Source organism: Mustelus asterias, unplaced genomic scaffold (genome assembly GCF_964213995.1).
Source record: "Mustelus asterias unplaced genomic scaffold, sMusAst1.hap1.1 HAP1_SCAFFOLD_1342, whole genome shotgun sequence".
Lineage (NCBI taxonomy): Eukaryota > Metazoa > Chordata > Chondrichthyes > Carcharhiniformes > Triakidae > Mustelus > Mustelus asterias.
Genome location: NW_027591287.1, coordinates 50,001 through 68,734, shown reverse-complemented (window position 1 = coordinate 68,734; position 18,734 = coordinate 50,001). Strand labels below are relative to the sequence as shown.

The window sequence follows — 18,734 nt, the reverse complement described above, 5'->3', positions numbered from 1 at the left end:
GTGCTGTACCTGTCCTGGGAGTGTTTGATGGGGACAGTGTAGCGGGAGCTTTACTCTGTATCTAACCCCGTGCTGTACCTGTCCTGGGAGTGTTTGATGGGGACAGTGTCGAGGGAGATTTACTCTGTATCTAACCCTGTGCTGTCCCTGTCCTGGGAGTGTTTGATGGGGGACAGTGTAGAGGGAGCTTTACTCTGTACCTAACCCCGTGCTGTACCTGTCCTGGGAGTGTTTGATGGGGACAGTGTCGAGGGAGCTTTACTCTGTATCTAACCCCGTGCTGTACCTATTCTGGGAGTCTTTGATGGGGGACAGTGAAGAGGGAGCTTTACTCTGTATCTAACCCTGTGCTGTCCCTGTCCTGGGAGTGTTTGATGGGGACAGTGTAGAGGGAGCTTTACTCTGTATCTAACCCCGTGCCGTACCTGTCCTGTGAGTGTTTGATGGGGGACAGTTTAGAGGGAGCTTTACTCTGTAGCTAACCCCGTGCTGTACCTATTCTGGGAGTCTTTGATGGGGGACAGTGAAGAGGGAGCTTTACTCTGCATCTAACCCCGTGCTGTACCTGTCCTGGGAGTGTTTGATGGGGGACAGCGTAGAGGGAGCTTTACTCTGTATCTAACCCCGTGCTGTACCTGCCCTGGGAGTGTTAGCGATGATAATTATCACGGTCACTGGGACTAGCTTTATAGTCCAGATATTATTAACTGAATTTAAATTCTACCCTTGGTGGGATTTGAACCCGGGTCCCCCAGAACATTAGCCTGGATTACTAGGCCAGAGCTATTACCACCACACCACCATGTCTCTCTTGATAATAGGGGTTTGCCTGGACCTCGTCACCAGGCTGTGTGATTCTCAATGTTGAGATTCAGGAACTAGGTCGTTTATGTGGCTTGACAGAATTTCCTCCTCCGAGTCTGGTGGTCACAGCTTCAGGCCCCAATCCAGGTTCTTCTGCTCCCTAATCCAGGCCGGCATTCCCCGGTGCCAGTAACTGAGGGAGCGCTGCGCTGTCAAAGCCGGTGTGAAAACCGGAGGTGCCGTCAACACTCCCGGGCAGATGTGGGCAGTACCAGGCAGGGTCCTGCTTCAGAAAGGGTTGTTCACCACCCCACCTTGTTCTGTGAGAGGCCTGATGAAAAGGTTGGCGTGGGTTTTTTCTTTAACGGGCAGAGCGGGTGAGGGATCACTCAAATCACCCCCCGCACCCCCCCCCCCCCACCCCTCACCCCCCCCCCACCCCTCGGGAGATCGGCAGACGGAAATCTTAGCAAACGAGCATGAGGAGAGTTTGAAAGCCTGGAGGTGGATTCTTGGTGAATGAAGATAGTCGAGAGGACCCGTCATTTGGAAGAAGAATGCAAGGTGTGATATTTCAGAGCGGAGTCTGGAACACCTCGTGTGTAGTTTCATTGAACCAGTGCGAGAAAGCGTCTGGATGTGGTTGGAGTGGGGGGGGGGGGGGGTGGTTTCGGGGTTGTCGGGGGTCCCCGGGGAGTTTGTCAGTATTTACAGATATTTACATAACCCCAGTTATGGGTTGAGTTGAACCTGGTTATTGCATCATTGGTCCCCTACAGTGCATTCCCCCTAACCTGCACATCTTTGGACACTAAGGGGCAATTTAGCATGGCCAATCCACCCAACCTGCTCATCTTTTGGACTGTGGGAGGAAACTGGACACCCGGAATAAACCGATGCAGACATGGGGAGAACGTGCAGACTCCGCACAGACAGCGACCCAAGCCGGGAATCGAACCCTGGTCCCTGACATCCTGAGGCAGCAGTGCTAACCCGCTGTGGCACCCTTGGTTATGGGTTGGAGCTGTGTTAGTGAGGGCTGGTTATTGGGTTGGAGCAGGTTAGTGAGGACTGGTTATTGGGTTGGAGCTGAGTTAGTGAGGGCTGGTTATTGGGTTGGAGCTGAGTTAGTGTGGGCTGGTTATTGGGTTGGAGCTGAGTTAGTGAGGGCTGGTTATTGGGTTGGAGCAGGTTAGTGAGGACTGGTTATTGGGTTGGAGCAGGTTAGTGAGGGCTGGTTATTGGGTTGGAGCAGTTTAGTGAGGACTGGTTATTGGGTTGGAGCAGGTTAGTGAGGACTGGTTATTGGGTTGGAGCAGGTTAGTGAGGACTGGTTATTGGGTTGGAGCAGGTTAGTGAGGACTGGTTATTGGGTTGGAGCAGGTTAGTGAGGGCTGGTTATTGGGTTGGAGTTGGTTAGTGAGGGCTGGTTATTGGGTTGGAGTTCGTTAGTGAGGGCTGGTTATTGGGTTGGAGTTGGTTAGTGAGGACTGGTTATTGGGTTGGAGTTCGTTAGTGAGGGCTGGTTATTGGGTTGGAGTTGGTTAGTGAGGGCTAGTTATTGGGTTGGAGTTGGTTAGTGAGGGCTGGTTATTGGGTTGGAGCAGGTTAGTGAGGGCTGGTTATTGGGTTGGAGCAGGTTAGTGAGGACTGGTTATTGGGTTGGAGCAGGTTAGTGAGGGCTGGTTATTGGGTTGGAGTTGGTTAGTGAGGGCTGGTTATTGGGTTGGAGCAGGTTAGTGAGGGCTGGTTATTGGGTTGGAGCAGGTTAGTGAGGACTGGTTATTGGGTTGGAGCAGGTTAGTGAGGGCTGGTTATTGGGTTGGAGTTGGTTAGTGAGGGCTGGTTATTGGGTTGGAGCAGGTTAGTGAGGGCTGGTTATTGGGTTGGAGTTGGTTAATGAGGACTGGTTATTGGGTTGGAGCTGAATTAGGTTGAGTTGCTGTTATCTCTGTGTTCAGTGATATTCCACCCACCCACTATCTCTGGTCTCGGGTTTATGGCGGGGGGGTTGAGTCGTGAACGCGCACGGTGTATTGCGCAGTGTGCGCGCCTCCCTGGGAGTGGCGGAGGCGCGCCCCTGGGCTGCAGGACAGAAAAGAGCAAGAGAGAGAGAGAGAAGGAGAAAGAGACCCAGAGGAGATCGGAGCTAAGGGAGACGACCAGAGAGAGAGGAGGAGGAGGAGGAGGAGGGAGTGAGGGAGAGACACTTTGGAGTAGGAGGACAGGCTGGAGCTGCAGGAAATCGGTGAGTGAAATTGATGTAAGTTTCAGACAGTGACCAAAACATGGCAACATTTCAATAGCAACATTGCGGAGAGACTGAGACTGAGAGAGAGAGAGAGATAGCAACTCTGCGCTGTCTGTCTCTGTGTGTGGGAGAGAACAACTCTGTGTGTGTCTGTCTGTGGGTGTGTCTGTCTCTGTGTGTCTGTGTGAGCAACTCTGCGCTGTGTCTATTTCTGTCTGTGTCTGTCTGTCTGTGTGTGTGTGTGTTTGCCCGTGTGTGTGTCTGTCTGTGTGTTTCTGTCTCTGTGTGTGGGAGAGAGCAACTCTCTCTGTGTGTGTCTGTCTCTGTGTGTGTCTGTGTGAGCAACTCTGCGCTCTGTCTATTTCTGTCTGTCTGTGTGTGTCTCTGTGTGTGTCTGTCTGTCTGTGTGAGTAACTCTGCGCTGTGTGTGTGTGTCTTGCTGTGTGTGTCTTGCTGTGTGTGTCTTGGTGTGTGTGTGTGTGTGTCTTGGTGTGTGTGTGTCTGTGTCTTGCTGTGTGTGTCTGTCTGTTGTGTGAGTAACTCTGGGCTGTGTGTCTCTGTGTCTTGGTGTGTGTGTGTGTCTGTGTCTTGGTGTGTGTGTGTGTCTGTGTCTTGGTGTGTGTGTCTCTGTGTCTTGGTGTGTGTGTGTCTGTGTCTTGGTGTGTGTGTCTGTCTGTGTCTTGGTGTGTGTGTGTGTCTGTGTCTTGGTGTGTGTGTCTCTGTGTCTTGGTGTGTGTGTGTCTGTGTCTTGGTGTGTGTGTCTGTCTGTGTCTTGGTGTGTGTGTGTGTCTGTGTCTTGGTGTGTGTGTGCCTGTGTCTTGCTGTGTCTGTCTGTTGTGTGAGTAACTCTGCGCTGTGTGTCTCTGTGTCTTGGTGTGTGTGTGTCTGTGTCTTGGTGTGTGTGTGTCTGTGTCTTGGTGTGTGTGTGTCTGTGTCTTGGTGTGTGTGTGCCTGTGTCTTGGTGTGTGTGTGTCTGTGTCTTGGTGTGTGTGTCTGTCTGTGTCTTGGTGTGTGTGTGCCTGTGTCTTGCTGTGTCTGTCTGTTGTGTGAGTAACTCTGCGCTGTGTGTCTCTGTGTCTTGGTGTGTGTGTGTCTGTGTCTTGGTGTGTGTGTGCCTGTGTCTTGCTGTGTGTGTCTGTCTGCTGTGTGAGCAACTCTGGGGCTGAAATCTGTCTCCATATCCAAGCATGGGCAGCAGCAGGATAAGGAGGAGGGTCAGGAGGCAGGAACATTGCAGGGGAGGAGAGGAACATTTTTATAGGAGCAGGAATTGCGGGGGCGGGGGAGGGAGGAGGGGGGGGGGGGGGGGGAACCAGGGGAGAGGCCAGGAAGGAGGATTAGTAAAAGGCTGGAGAAGGAGAGAGAGAAAGAATGGAGAGCTCGTGTTTCTAGGGTGGTAGGGAGAACAGGGGGTAAAAAAAAAAATAACTCTCCCAAGTGATCTGACCCCCTTCTCCCCCCTTCCTCCCTTCCTCCCTCCCTCCCTCCCTCCCTCCCTCCAATCCACAGTAACAGGCCACCAGATCAAAAAACATCCAACTCGTTCAGCTACAGGGTTATTCCAAACTCACAACAGAAATTTGGGATTGTTTTCTTACTGGGGAGGGGGGGACAGAGAAGGGGAAGATGTAGGTGTGCAAGAGGTGGGTCCTTGAAGGGGGGGTGGGGGAGTGTGTCAGTATTTACAGGGGGTCCCCGGGGGGAGTGTGTCAGTATTTACAGGGGGTCCCCGGGGGAGTGTGTCAGTATTTACAGGGGGGGTCCCCCGGGGGGAGTGTGTCAGTATTTACAGGGGGGTCTCCGGGGGAGTGTGTCAGTATTTACAGGGGGTCTCCGGGGGGAGTGTGTCAGTATTTACAGGGGGTCCCCAGGGGGGAGTGTGTCAGTATTTACAGGGGGGTTCCCGGGGGGAGTGTGTCAGTATTTACAGGGGGGTCCCGGGGGGAGTGTGTCAGTCTTTACAGGGGGTCCCCGGGGGAGTGTGTCAGTATTTACAGGGGGACCCCTGGGGGGGAGGGTGTCCCTCCCTACCCCCCCACGCACTGAGAGAATCCGTCAGTACCTCCACTATGAGTGCAGCCTCATTCACCCGCTTTAACCAAACAGCCTCTCTGTCCCTCTCTCTCTCTCTCTGTCCCTCTCTCTCTCTCTGTCCCTCTCTCTGTCCCTCTGTCCCTCTCTCTCTCTCTCTGTCCCTCTCTCTCTCTCTGTCCCTCTCTCTCTCTGTCTCTCTCTCGCTCTGTCTCTCTCTCTGTCTCTCTCTCTCTGTCTCATTCTCTCTCTCTCTCTTTCTGAGTAGCGAGCGAGTGATGGCTGAAGATCAGACTGAGGGGGGCAGCGCAGATAATACTAGTGCTGTCTTCCCCAAAGTCCAGACAGACGCATTTAAAGAGCAGGGGAACCGGAGGGGGCGCGGTGGGGAGGCCATTCAGCCCTCCAAACCTGTTCCTCCGTTCGGCCAAGAGGTGGCTAGTTTCCCAGCAGCCTTCACTGTGTAGTGTCAGCAGCGGGGATTCTGACTGATTCCCCACCAACCTAAGGGAGGCGACATTGGGGCCAAAGGTAAGCCCGTTCCCTCCCACTCCCTCCCACTCCCTCCCACTCCCCTCCTCAGAACCTGTCTGACCTTAATGTTTCATATCAGGGTGAGAGGGTCTGTCAGAATTCTAACTAATCCGGGGAGGTTCTGGCCTTGTGGTATTATCGCTAGACTATTAATCCACAAACTCAGCTAATCGTAGAATCCCTACAGTGCAGGAGGAGGCCACTCGGCCCATCGAGTCCGCACCGACCACAATCCCACCCAGGCCCTATCCCCGCAACCCCACGTATTTACCCTAGCTAGTCCCCCTGACACTAAAGGGCAATTTAGCACGGCCAATCCACCTAATCCACACATCTTTGGACTGTGGGAGGAAACCGGAGCACCCGGAGGAAACCCACGCAGACACGGGGAGAACGTGCAGACTCCGCACAGACAGTGACCCAAGCCGGGAATCGAACCCGGGTCCCTGGCGCTGTGAGGCAGCGGTGCTAACCCACCGTACCGCCCCGATGTTCTGAGGGACCCGTGTTTGAATCCCGCCACGGCAGATGGTGGAATTTGAATTCAATAAAAAAATATCTGGAATTAAGTGGCAGATGGACTTCAACCCAGATAAATGCGTCGTGGTCCATTTTGGCAGGTCAAATGGGATGAAGGAGTACAGTATAAAGGGAAAGACTCTTAGTACTGTAGAGGATCAGAAGGACCTTGGGGTCCGGGTCCATAGGACTCTAAAATCGGCCCCGCAGGTGGAGGAGGTGGTTAAGAAGGCGTATGGTGTGCTGGCCTTTATCAATCGGGGGATTGAGTTTAGGAGTCCGGGGATAATGATGCAGCTATATAAGACCCTCGTCAGACCCCACTTGGAGTACTGTGCTCAGTTCTGGTCGCCTCATTACAGGAAGGATGTGGAAAAGATTGAAAGGGTGCAGAGGAGATTTACAAGGATGTTGCCTGGATTGAGTGGCATGCCTTATGAGGATAGGCTGAGGGGGTTGGTCTTTTCTCCTTGGAGAGACGAAGGATGAGAGGAGACCTAATAGAGGTGTATAAGATGTTGAGAGGCATAGATCGGGTGGACTCTCAGAGGCTTTTTCCCAGGGTGGAAATGTCTGCTACGAGAGGACACAGGTTTAAGGTGCTGGGGGATAGAGCCACAGGGGAGATGTTAGGGGTAAGTTTTTCTCACAGACGGTGGAGGGCGAGTGGAATCGGCTGCCGTCAGTGGTGGTGGAGGCAAACTCAATAGGGTCTTTTAAGAGACTCCTGGATGAGTACATGGAGCTTAATAGGATGGAGGGTTATAGGTAGGTCTAGAAGGTAGGGATGTGTTCGGCACAACTTGTGGGCCGAAGGGCCTGTTTTGTGCTGTAGTTTTTCTATGTTTCTACTGATGACCCATTGTGGGAAAAACCCATCTGGTTCCCTTTAGGGACGGAAATCTGCGGGGCGGCACGGTAGCACAGTGGTTAGCACTACAGCTCCAGGGTCCCAGGTTCGATTCCCGGCTCGGGTCATTGTCTGTGTGGAGTTTGCACATTCTCCTCGCGTCTGCGTGGGTTTCCTCCGGGTGCTCCGGTTTCCTTCCAAAGATGTGCGGGTTAGGTCGATTGGCCAGGTTAAAAATTGCCCCTTAGAGTCCTGAGATGCATAGGTTAGAGGGATTAGCGGGTAAATATGTGGGGGTAGGGCCTGCGTGGGATTGTGGTCGGTGCAGACTTGATGGGCCGAATGGCCTCCTTCTGCACTGTAGGGTTTCTATGATTTCTATGAAGTCCTTACCCCGGTCTGGCCTACATGCGACTCCAGAGCCACAGCCAATGTGGTTGACTCTCAACTGCCCTCCAAGGGGCAACTAGGGATGGGCAATAAATGCTGGGCCCGGCCGGCGACGCCCATGAACCACGAATGAATAGAAAAATTTCTAACTCTCTGCAGTCCTCCCGTCCCCTGGAGGCATTGGCGATCTGTTGAGTCAGCGCATACCAGAGGATGTAAATCTGGGAGACATGCACTTGTCTGAATTAGTCCTGAACTGGACTCCTCTCTGCCCAGTGAGACGGAACCACAAATCACAGTGCGCGGTAAAATGTTTGGAACTTTGCCCAGGAACCATCTCACTAATGAAGATCTTCACTTCACTGGAATCCTTTCAATAGTAGCAGGAGTGTTAAGCACTCGCTTTAGACTCTAGGGAGCGGGGCCATCCGGTCCTTCCAGTCTTCAGTGAGATCGTGGCCGATCTAGTGATGGCATAGACTTCACTTTCCCGTCTGTCCAAACCCCCTCCGCGATCAACGCTCTTCCTCTGATCAATTCCTGGCCCTCTCTGGGGCGGTGGGAGAGAGTCCCCCAGACTTGCCATCTCAGATAGAACAAATTCCTCCTCAATGACTATAGGGTTCGTGGTGGGAGATACAGGAAGGATGTCAGAGGTAGGTTCTTCACGCAGAGAGTGGTTGGGGTGTGGAATGGACTGCCTGCAGTGATAGTGGAGTCAGACACTTTAGGAACATTTAAGCGGTTATTGGATAGGCACACGGAGCACACCAGGATGATAGGGAGTGGGATAGCTTGATCTTGGTTTCAGATAAAGCTCGGCACAACATCGTGGGCCGAAGGGCCTGTTCTGTGCTGTACTGTTCTATGTATGTTCTATCTCCGTCTCAAAGTTAGGGGTGGCACGGTGGCACAGTGGGTTAGCACCGCTGCCTCACAGCGCCAGGGACCCGGGTTTGATTCCCGGCTTGGGTCACCGTCTGTGCGGAGTCTGCACGTTCTCTCCACCGTGTCTGCGTGGGTTTCCTCCGGGTGCTCCGGTTTCCTCCCACAGTCCGAAAGACGTGCTGGTTAGGTTACATTGGCCGCGCTAAATTCTCCCTCAGTGTTACCCGAACAGGCGCCGGAGTGTGGGCGACTAGGGGATTTTCACAGTAACTTCATTGCGGTGTTAATGTCAGCCTACTTGTGACACTAATAAATAAACTTTACTTCATTGGATGGGGCATCGAGTATAAGACTACAAGACGATAAGACATAGGAGCAGAATGAGGCCACTCGGCCCATCGAGTCTGCTCCGCCATTCAATCATGGCTGATATTTTTCTGATCCCCCATTCTCCCGCCTTTTCCCCATAACCCCCTGACCCCCTTATTGATCAGGAACCTATCTACATAAAATTATGTAGATAGGTTCCTGATGTATAAAACGTGAATTAAGCCACATACTGCGTCCAATGCTGGTCGCCGCGCAACCAGAAGGACGTGGAGGGGCCTTGGAGAGAGTTTAGAAAGAGGTTCGCCAGGATGTTGCGCTGGTCTGGAGGATTTATGGCGGAGCAGACTCGATGGGCCGAGTGGCCTCATTCTGCTCCTATGTCTTATGGTATTAGCTCTGAGGAGAGATTGAATAAACTGGGATTGTTCTCCATGGAAAGACGGAGGCTGAGGGGCGACCGGATGGAGGTTTACACAATTATGAGGGGTATAGATAGGGTGAACAGTCTTTCCCAGGGCAGAAATGCCAATTACAAGGGGGGCACAAGTTCAGGGTAAGGGGGGGAAGGGTCAGTGGAGATGTGCGGGGGGAAGTTTTTTTACACAGAGGGTGGTGGGGGCCTGGAACGCGCTGCCAAGTGAGGGGGTCGGGACAGTGACATTAGTGACATATTTAAGACTTATCTGGATAGGCGCATGAACAGACGGGGAATAGAGGGATACAGGCGGCTGGTGTGGATAGGACAACATGATTGGCACAGGCTTGGAGGGCCGAAGGGGCCTGGTTGCAGTCTCTCCCACGAGAGGAATTACCCTGGCGCTATCCAGTGTCGGGATTGTGGGTGGGACTCTCTGGCCCCCACGTGGTGTCTTCCTGGGACTGGGAGAAGGTGCGTGGTGGGGAGGGGGGGGGGGGGGGGGTGCTTTTGGGCCTGCTGCCACGGACCTCCTATTCTGACCCCGCCTCAAGTTGCCAGGGAAGACACGGCGGGGCTGGGGTGCGTTGTAGACAGGACGGGAAGATCCCGCTGGCGTGAGCAGTGGGAACGTTCTGGCCTCTTGTGTTCCAACGCGATCACTTCCCGTTCTTCCCATTGGGAATGGGTGCAGGATCCAACCTGTCTAACCGGTCCTCATCAGACACACGCCCCATGCCAGGAATGAATCGTATCAACTTTCTCTGAACTGCGTCTATTGCAGTGGTATATAATTACTAATGTTCACCTTCATGTTTACTGTAAGCAGTCCTTACCTTGCTGACTAAACAGTGACTCTGTACAGTGACACAGTGAGTGATCCTTACCCTGCTGAATAAACAGTGACTCTGTACAGTTACACAGTGAGTGATCCTTACCCTGCTGAATAAACAGTGACTCTGTACAGTTACACAGTGAGTGATCCTTTCCCTGCTGAATAAACAGTGACTCTGTACAATTACACAGTGAGTGATCCTTGCCCTGCTGAATAAACAGTGACTCTGTACAGTTACACAGTGAGTGATCCTTACCCTGCTGAATAAACAGTGACTCTGTACAGTTACACTGTGAGTGATCCTTACCCTGCTGAATAAACAGTGACTCTGTACAGTTACACAGTGAGTGATCCTTGCCCTGCTGAATAAACAGTGACTCTGTACAGTTACACAGTGAGCGATCCTTACCCTGCTGAATAAACAGTGTGTACAGTTACACAGTGAGTGATCCTTACCCTGCTGAATAAACAGTGACTCTGTACAGTTACACAGTGAGTGATCCTTGCCCTGCTGAATAAACAGTGACTCTGTACAGTTACACTGTGAGTGATCCTTACCCTGCTGAATAAACAGTGACTCTGTACAGTTACACTGTGAGTGATCCTTACCCTGCTGAATAAACAGTGACTCTGTACAGTTACACAGTGAGCGATCCTTACCCTGCTGAATAAACAGTGTGTACAGTTACACAGTGAGTGATCCTTACCCTGCTGAATAAACAGTGACTCTGTACAGTTACACAGTGAGCGATCCTTACCCTGTACAGTACAGTAACTTCATTGCGGTGTTAATGTAAGCCAGTTCATGACAGTAATAAATCAGTAATAGTTTATTCAGCTGGGTGCATTACACAATGTCAGAATCCTAATGGACTTATTAAATTTCAAACCACGCCAAGGTCACTATGACACTGCCTCTTCCTCTGCCTCTTCCTCCCACTTTCAGTCTTCCCACTTGGCCTGAGGGGGGGGGGGGGGGGGGGGGTTTATTTGCGTGGAGTGAAGGGACACAGTGGTGATGTGATAGGGCTGCTGGGTTCCTGGTGGGATTGCCAAGTCTTGGGAGAGGCGAGAGGAAGTAGCTTCGACCTGTGCCTGTCAGATTAGGCCGGCGATTGGAATCCAAAGGAAGTTCGCAGTAACAGGGACTCCCTGAACCTCCCGTGGGCCCCGCGTCCACGTCACGCTCTGCCCACTCCGGACAGTTACACCACAAGTGGTGACATTAAACACAGGAATTAGGAGCAGGAGTGAGGCCATTCAGCCCCTCGAGCCTGTTTCCCCCATTCAAAAAGATCAATGTTTCGATCGAGCCGCCTCTTAATCTTCCAAACTCCAGCGGATACAAATCCCCATCCTTTCCTCATCAGACAACCCGCCCATTCCTGGTGCTGGTCTGGGAAACCTTCACTATTTCCAACACACTGACATCTTTCCTTCAATAAGGAGACGGGCAAACTATACAATACTCCAGATGTGGTCTCGCCAACGTCCCTGTACACAATACTCCAGATGTGCCCTCGCCAATGCCCCCTGTACACAATACTCCAGATGTGGACTCGCCAATGCGCCCTGTACACAATACTCCAGATGTGCCCTCGCCAATGCCCCCTGTACACAATACTCCAGATGTGCCCTCGGCAATGCCCCTGTACACAATACTCCAGATGTGGTCTCGCCAATGCCCCCTGTACACAATACTCCAGATGTGCCCTCGCCAATGCCCCTGCACACAATACTCCAGGTGTGGTCTCACCAACGTCCCTGCACACAATACTCCAGATGTGGACTCGCCAATGCCCCTGTACACAATACTCCAGATGTGGACTCGCCAATGCCCCCTGTACACAATACTCCAGATGTGGACTCGCCAACGTCCCTGCACACAATACTCCAGATGTGGACTCGCCAACGTCCCTGCACACAATACTCCAGATGTGGACTCGCCAATGCCCCTGTACACAATACTCCAGATGTGGACTCGCCAATGCCCCTGTACACAATACTCCAGATGTGGACTCGCCAATGCCCCCTGTACACAATACTCCAGATGTGGCCTCGCCAATGCCCCTATACACAATACTCCAGATGTGGACTCGCCAACGTCCCTGCACACAATACTCCAGATGTGGACTCGCCAACGTCCCTGCACACAATACTCCAGATGTGGACTCGCCAATGCCCCTGTACACAATACTCCAGATGTGGACTCGCCAATGCCCCTGTACACAATACTCCAGATGTGGACTCGCCAATGCCCCCTGTACACAATACTCCAGATGTGGTCTCACCAACGTCCCTGCACACAATACTCCAGATGTGGACTCGCCAATGCCCCCTGTACACAATACTCCAGATGTGGACTCGCCAATGCCCCCTGTACACAATACTCCAGATGTGGACTCGCCAATGCCCCCTGTACACAATACTCCAGATGTGGACTCGCCAATGCCCCCTGTACACAATACTCCAGATGTGGATGCGCCAATGCCCCCTGTACACAATACTCCAGATGTGGCCTCGCCAATGCCCCCTGTACACAATACTCCAGATGTGGACTCTCCAATGCCCCCTGTACACAATGCTCCAGATGTGGATGCGCCAATGCCCCCTGTACACAATACTCCAGATGTGGCCTCGCCAATGCCCCCTGTACACAATACTCCAGATGTGGACTCGCCAATGCCCCCTGTACACAATACTCCAGATGTGGACTCGCCAATGCCCCCCGTACACAATACTCCAGATGTGGACTCGCCAATGCCCCCTGTACACAATACTCCAGATGTGCCCTCAGCAATGCCCCTGTACACAATACTCCAGATGTGGACTCGCCAATGCCCCCTGTACACAATACTCCAGATGTGGACTCGCCAATGCCCCCTGTACACAATACTCCAGATGTGGACTCGCCAATGCCCCCTGTACACAATACTCCAGATGTGGACTCGCCAATGCCCCCTGTACACAATACTCCAGATGTGCCCTCAGCAATGCCCCTGTACACAATACTCCAGATGTGGACTCGCCATGCCCCCTGTACACAATACTCCAGATGTGGACTCGCCAATGCCCCCTGTACACAATACTCCAGATGTGGATGCGCCAATGCCCCCTGTACACAATACTCCAGATGTGGACTCGCCAATGCCCCTGTACACAATACTCCAGATGTGCCCTCGGCAATGCCCCTGTACACAATACTCCAGATGTGGTCTCACCAACATCCCTGCACACAATACTCCAGATGCGCCCTCAGCAATGCCCCTGTACACAATACTCCAGATGTGGACTTGCCAATGCCCCCTGTCCACAATACTCCAGATGTGGACTCGCCAATGCCCCTGTACACAATACTCCAGATGTGGACTCGCCAATGCCCCTGTACACAATACTCCAGATGTGGCCTCGCCAATGCCCCCTGTACACAATACTCCAGATGCGCCCTCAGCAATGCCCCTGTACACAATACTCCAGATGTGGACTCGCCAATGCCCCCTGTACACAATACTCCAGATGTGGACTCGCCAATGCCCCTGTACACAATACTCCAGATGTGCCCTCGGCAATGCCCCTGTACACAATACTCCAGATGTGGACTCGCCAATGCCCCCTGTACACAATACTCCAGATGTGGACTTGCCAATGCCCCTGTACACAATACTCCAGATGTGGACTTGCCAATGCCCCTGTACACAATACTCCAGATGTGGCCTCGCCAATGCCCCTGTACACAATACTCCAGATGTGGCCTCGCCAATGCCCCCTGTACACAATACTCCAGATGTGGACTCGCCAATGCCCCCTGTACACAATACTTCAGATGTGGACTCGCCAATGCCCCCTGTACACAATACTCCAGATGTGGACTCGCCAATGCCCCCTGTACACAATACTCCAGATCTGATCTCACCAATGCCCCTGCCCACTGGGCCGCCCCGCAGCCCCATTCGTAGCCTCCTTAAGTCCACTTCACCACATGCTGTCCTCCCTATCTTTGTGTTGTCACCAGATTTAACAGCCACAGTGGGTTAGCACTGCTGCCTCACAGCGGCAGGGACCCGGGTTCGATTCCCGGCTTGGGTCACTGTCTGTGCGGAGTCTGCACATTCTCCCCGTGTCTGCGTGGGTTTCTGTAATAACTCCACAGAAGTGAAAGTCCCGTCACCAAGTTACTTTATTTACACCATACGTCTGGACACAGCCGGCTCTCCAGTTGCTCCCTGCTGAATGCAGGCTGAGAGTCTGACACACCTGCTTTAAATAGGGAGCATGAGGCTCCCTGATTTAACCATCAGTTAGGACTGATCAGGCAGTTCATACTCCAGCAAGCCAACCTCATCAGCCTGGCCGAAGTCATCACAGTTTCCTCCGGGTGCTCCGGTTTCCTCCCACAGTCCGAAAGGCGTGCTGGTTAGGGTGCTAAATTCTTCCTCAGTGTTACCCCCGAACAGGAGTGTGGCGACTAGGGGATTTTCACAGTAACTTCATTGCAGTGTTAATGTAAGCCTACTTGTGATTAATGAATAAACTATTTATAAGGGCGGCGCGGTGGCACAGTGGGTTAGCACTGCTGCCTCACAGCGCCAGGGACCCGGGTTCGATTCCCGGCTCGGGTCACTGTCTGTGCGGAGTTTGCACGTTCTCCCCGTGTCTGCGTGGGTTTCCTCCGGGTGCTCCAGTTTCCTCCCACAGACGTGCTGGTTAGGGCGCTAAATTCTCCCTGAGTGTTACCCGAACAGGAGTGTGGCGACTAGGGGGATTTTCACAGTAACTTCATTGCAGCGTTAATGTAAGCCATACTTGCGACTAATAAATAAGCTTTAACTTTAAGCCGTACCCTCAGTCCCTGCATCCAAATCATCGATGTAAAGTGTTGGAAGTTGGGACCCCCAACACTGACGCACCCACTCCTCAAATCAAGAGGCGGCTGGATATAGCATTTGGGGGCGAACGGGGTCAAAGCTTACGGGGAGAAAGCAGGATTAGGCTATCGAGTTGGACGATCAGCCGTGATGGTGATGAATGGGGGAGCAGGCCCGAAGGGCCGAATGGCCTCCTCCTGCTCCTATCTCTGTTTCTAAATCCGACTGACCAGAAAACCACACATTTATGGCAACTCTCCTTCCTGTTAACACTGAGTCGCCCTCTCTCTCTCTCTCTCTCGCTCTCTCCCCGTGTCGAATGTCTGAATAGTCACCGCTCCGAGGTCTGATTCGGGTGAATTGCTCTCAGTATCTGTGCTCCACGGGGCTACTGTGTTTCTCACCGGACGTTCTGCCCGCATCTCCCTGTGTTTTAGGCAAATCCTTTGGCTGATCGGATAGTCCAGGCCGCGCAGGATGTATTCTGGGATGGCGGCCCGAGTCTACAAACAAAGGCAGAAGCAGCTGGGGGCCGGCAACCATGATCAGGCCTTCAAGTACCTGGGGCAGGACTACGAGAATCTTCGGGCCGACTGCCTGGACCGGGGCTTCCTGTTCGAGGATCCGTATTTCCCCGTGGGCCCCTCAGTCATCGGATACAAGGAACTGGGCCCTCAATCCTCAAAAACCTACGGAATCAAGTGGAAAAGGCCGAAGGTAAGTGTGAGCGGGGCGGCGAGTGTGAGCGGGGCGGCGAGTGTGAGCGGGGTGGCGAATATGAGCGGGGGGGTGGGTGTGAGCGGGGCGGCGAGTGTGAACGGGGCGGCGAGTGTGAGCAGGGTGGCGAGTGTGAACGGGGCGGCGAGTGTGAGCGGGGCGGTGAGTGTGAGCGGGGCGGCGAGTGTGAGCAGGGCTGTGAGCGGGGCGGCGAGAGTGAGCAGGGCAGTGAGTGTGAGCGGGGCGGCGAGTGTGAGCGGGGCAGCGAGTGTGAGCGGGGCAGCGAGTGTGAGCGAGGCGGTGAGTGTGAGTGGGGCGGCGAGTGTGAGCGGGGCAGCGAGTGTGAGCGGGGCGGTGAGTGTGAACAGGGCAGCGGGTGTGAGCGGGGCAGTGAGTGTGAGCAGGGCAGTGAGTGTGAGCAGGGCAGTGAGTGTGAGCAGGGCAGCGAGTGTGAGCAGGGCAGCGGGTGTGAGCAGGTCAGCGGGTGTGAGCGGGGCAGCGGGTGTGACCAGGGCAGCGAGTGTGAGTGGGGCAGCGGGTGTGAGCGGGGCAGCGGGTGTGAGCGGGGCAGCGGGTGTGAGCGGGGCAGCGGGTGTGACCAGGGCAGCGAGTGTGAGTGGGGCAGCGGGTGTGAGTGGGGCAGCGAGTGTGAGCTGGGCAGCGAATGTGAACAGGGGAGCGAGTGTGAGCTGGGCAGCGAATGTGAACAGGGGAGCGAGTGTGAGCAGGGCACCGAGTGTGAACAGGGCAGCGGGTGTGAGCGGGGCAGCGAGTGTGAGCAGGGCAGCGAGTGTGAGCAGGGCAGTGAGTGTGAGCGGGGCAGCAAGTGTGAACAGGGCCGTGAGTGTGAGCAGGGCAGCGGGTGTGAGCGGGGCAGCGGGTGTGAGCGGGGCAGCGAGTGTGAGCAGGGCAGCGAGTGTGAGCAGGGCAGCGAGTGTGAGCGGGGCAGCGAGTGTGAACAGGGCAGCGAGTGTGAGTGGGGCAGCGGGTGTGAGCGGGGCAGTGGGTGTGAACAGGGCAGCGGGTGTGAGCGGGGCAGTGAGTGTGAACAGGGCAGTGAGTGTGAGCAGGGCAGCGAGTGTGCGACTGAGGGACATTATAATTGGCTGCCAGTGTGGGACTGAGGAAAAGTTTGTTGAAGGACCCTTGTGGAGAATAGTTCTGTTACCTGTGCCGATAATAACAGCCTGTTTTTGTGCCTGTAGGACATATGTGCCAACCCCCAGTTCATACTGGATGGAGCGACTCGCACTGACATCTGTCAGGGAGGTTTGGGTAAGGTTTGTTCTGACTCTCTCCCTTTCTACCGGCTGTTAGTCTAGTTGCCTTTGCTCCCCTCTCTGATGCAGCAGGTCTGGTTTTAACAACTGGGTTTGCGTCCATAGTCGGGGACAACTCTTTGGTCCATTTCTCAGTGAGGTCAGACATTAACCCAAGGTCCCAATGGCTCGGAAGGAGGTCAAAGATCCTTGACGCAATGGCTGGGGTCGTCCCATCACCGGCCGCATCTTCTCCTTGCGTGGCACTGGGTCGGGCTTGAAGGGGTATTGGGACTCTCGAGGGTCTGGTTCCTCTGTGGGATCTTCTAGAACTCACTGGGCTGGTCTCCTCCATATTGGGACCCGGTTTTGGGGATTGCGACACTGACCATTGCCACGTCGTCCACAACATGACGCTCAGCTGCCTACACTCGCCATTTTAACCCCAGCACCCGCCCCCACCTCTCCCCACTCCAGTTCTGACCTCCCTCATTCCTGCTCTGACCTTTGACCTTGCACTCAGAAACTGCCACGCCCACCCCAGACATTAGGAGCCGCGATAATTCTGGAGTTAAAAAGGCTAGTCTCAGAAATGGCGGCCATTAAACAACTGGATTGTCATAAAGAAACCACTCCAGGCTCCTTACTCCCTTTAGGGAAGGAAATCTGCCTTCCTTACCCGGTCTGGCCTACGTGTGACTCCAAACTCGCAGGGTTGACTTTTAACTGCCCCTCTGAAATGGCCCAGCCAGGCACGTAGTTGTAAATTAGGAAGGCGGCTCCCTCTCACCGTCACCAGAATGATTCAAGATGGCGGCTCACTCTCACCGTCACCAGGGCGAATCAAGATGGCGGCTCACTCTCACCGTCACCAGGGTGATTCAAGATGGCGGCTCACTCTCACCGTCACCAGGGTGATTCAAGATGGCGGCTCACTCTCACCATCACCAGGGTGATTCAAGATGGCAGCTCACTCTCACCGTCACCAGGGCGAATCAAGATGGCGGCTCACTTTCACCGTCACCAGGGCGAATCAAGATGGTGGCTCACTTTCACCGTCACCAGGGTGATTCAAGATGGCGGCTCACTTTCACCATCACCAGTGTGATTCAAGATGGCGGCTCACTCTCACCGTCACCTGGGTGATTCAAGATGGCAGCTCACTCTCACCATCACCAGGGTGATTCAAGATGGTGGCTCACTCTCACTGTCACCAGGGTGATTCAAGATGGTGGCTCACTCTGACTGAAGTGCGATTCAAGATGGCTGCTCACTCTCACTGTCACCAGGGTGATTTAAGATGGCAGCTAACTCTCACCGTCACCAGGGTGATTCAAGATGGCGGCTCACTCTTACTGACTGAAGTGTGATTTAAGATGGCGGTTCACTTTCACCGTCATCAGGGTGATTCAAGATGGCAGCTCACTCTCACCGTCACCAGGGTGATTCAAGATGGCAGCTCACTCTCACCGTCACCAGGGCGATTCAAGATGGCAGCTAATTCTCACCGTCACCAGGGTGATTCAAGATGGCGGCTCACTCTTACTGACTGAAGTGTGATTCAAGATGGCGGCTCACTCTCACCGTCACCAGGGTGATTCAAGATGGCGGCTCACTCTCACCGTCACCAGGGTGATTCAAGAATTGCTCGCTCGGGCAATCTGTGCGGAATCAGTGGGCCGAATGGCCTCCTATTCTGTGGTTTTCCAGCACCTCCTGCGGGGCGGTCCATCTCTTTGCCCGTTGTGAGTTGCTGATTGACTCAGAGGTGGCGAAAGGTGGGTAATAAATGCACCGCCAGCGATGCCCACGTCCCGTCAACGAACGTAACAAAAAACACGGCCGTTTTATCCCTCTGTCCTCGCTTTCACCTCCTTGGTGGGCCGAGGCTTGCTGCCTCCTCTTGCCTCCGCCTCTCTTTTGTCCCTCTCGCCCCTCCGCATTTGTGGAGAGTTGTCGGAGCAGATTTCAGATGGCACGACGCCAGGGGAGCTTGGGCACGAAGCCAAACTCGTCTCGTTCTCTGCAGCCAGTGACTTCCCTTCA

The 18,734-nt window shown here is 53.9% G+C and overlaps 1 protein-coding gene across 5 annotated transcripts in view; it reads left to right on the top strand.

The window, feature by feature from the left end:
- Positions 1 to 2,844: 2,844 nt before the first annotated feature.
- LOC144488160 (calpain-1 catalytic subunit-like) overlaps positions 2,845 to 18,734 on the top strand; it is a 63,590-nt gene continuing 47,700 nt past the window's right edge. The window contains exons 1-3 of one of the 5 annotated variants that reach the window (XM_078206186.1): positions 2,845 to 3,067; positions 15,150 to 15,429; positions 16,635 to 16,704. In XM_078206186.1, coding sequence (XP_078062312.1) covers positions 15,190 to 15,429; positions 16,635 to 16,704 — 310 coding nt within the window. In that variant the 5' untranslated portion in view covers positions 2,845 to 3,067; positions 15,150 to 15,189. The remainder of the gene's footprint in view (positions 3,068 to 15,149; positions 15,430 to 16,634; positions 16,705 to 18,734) is intronic. The other 4 variants (XM_078206185.1, XM_078206183.1, XM_078206184.1 and 1 more) reach the window with 4 other exon arrangements.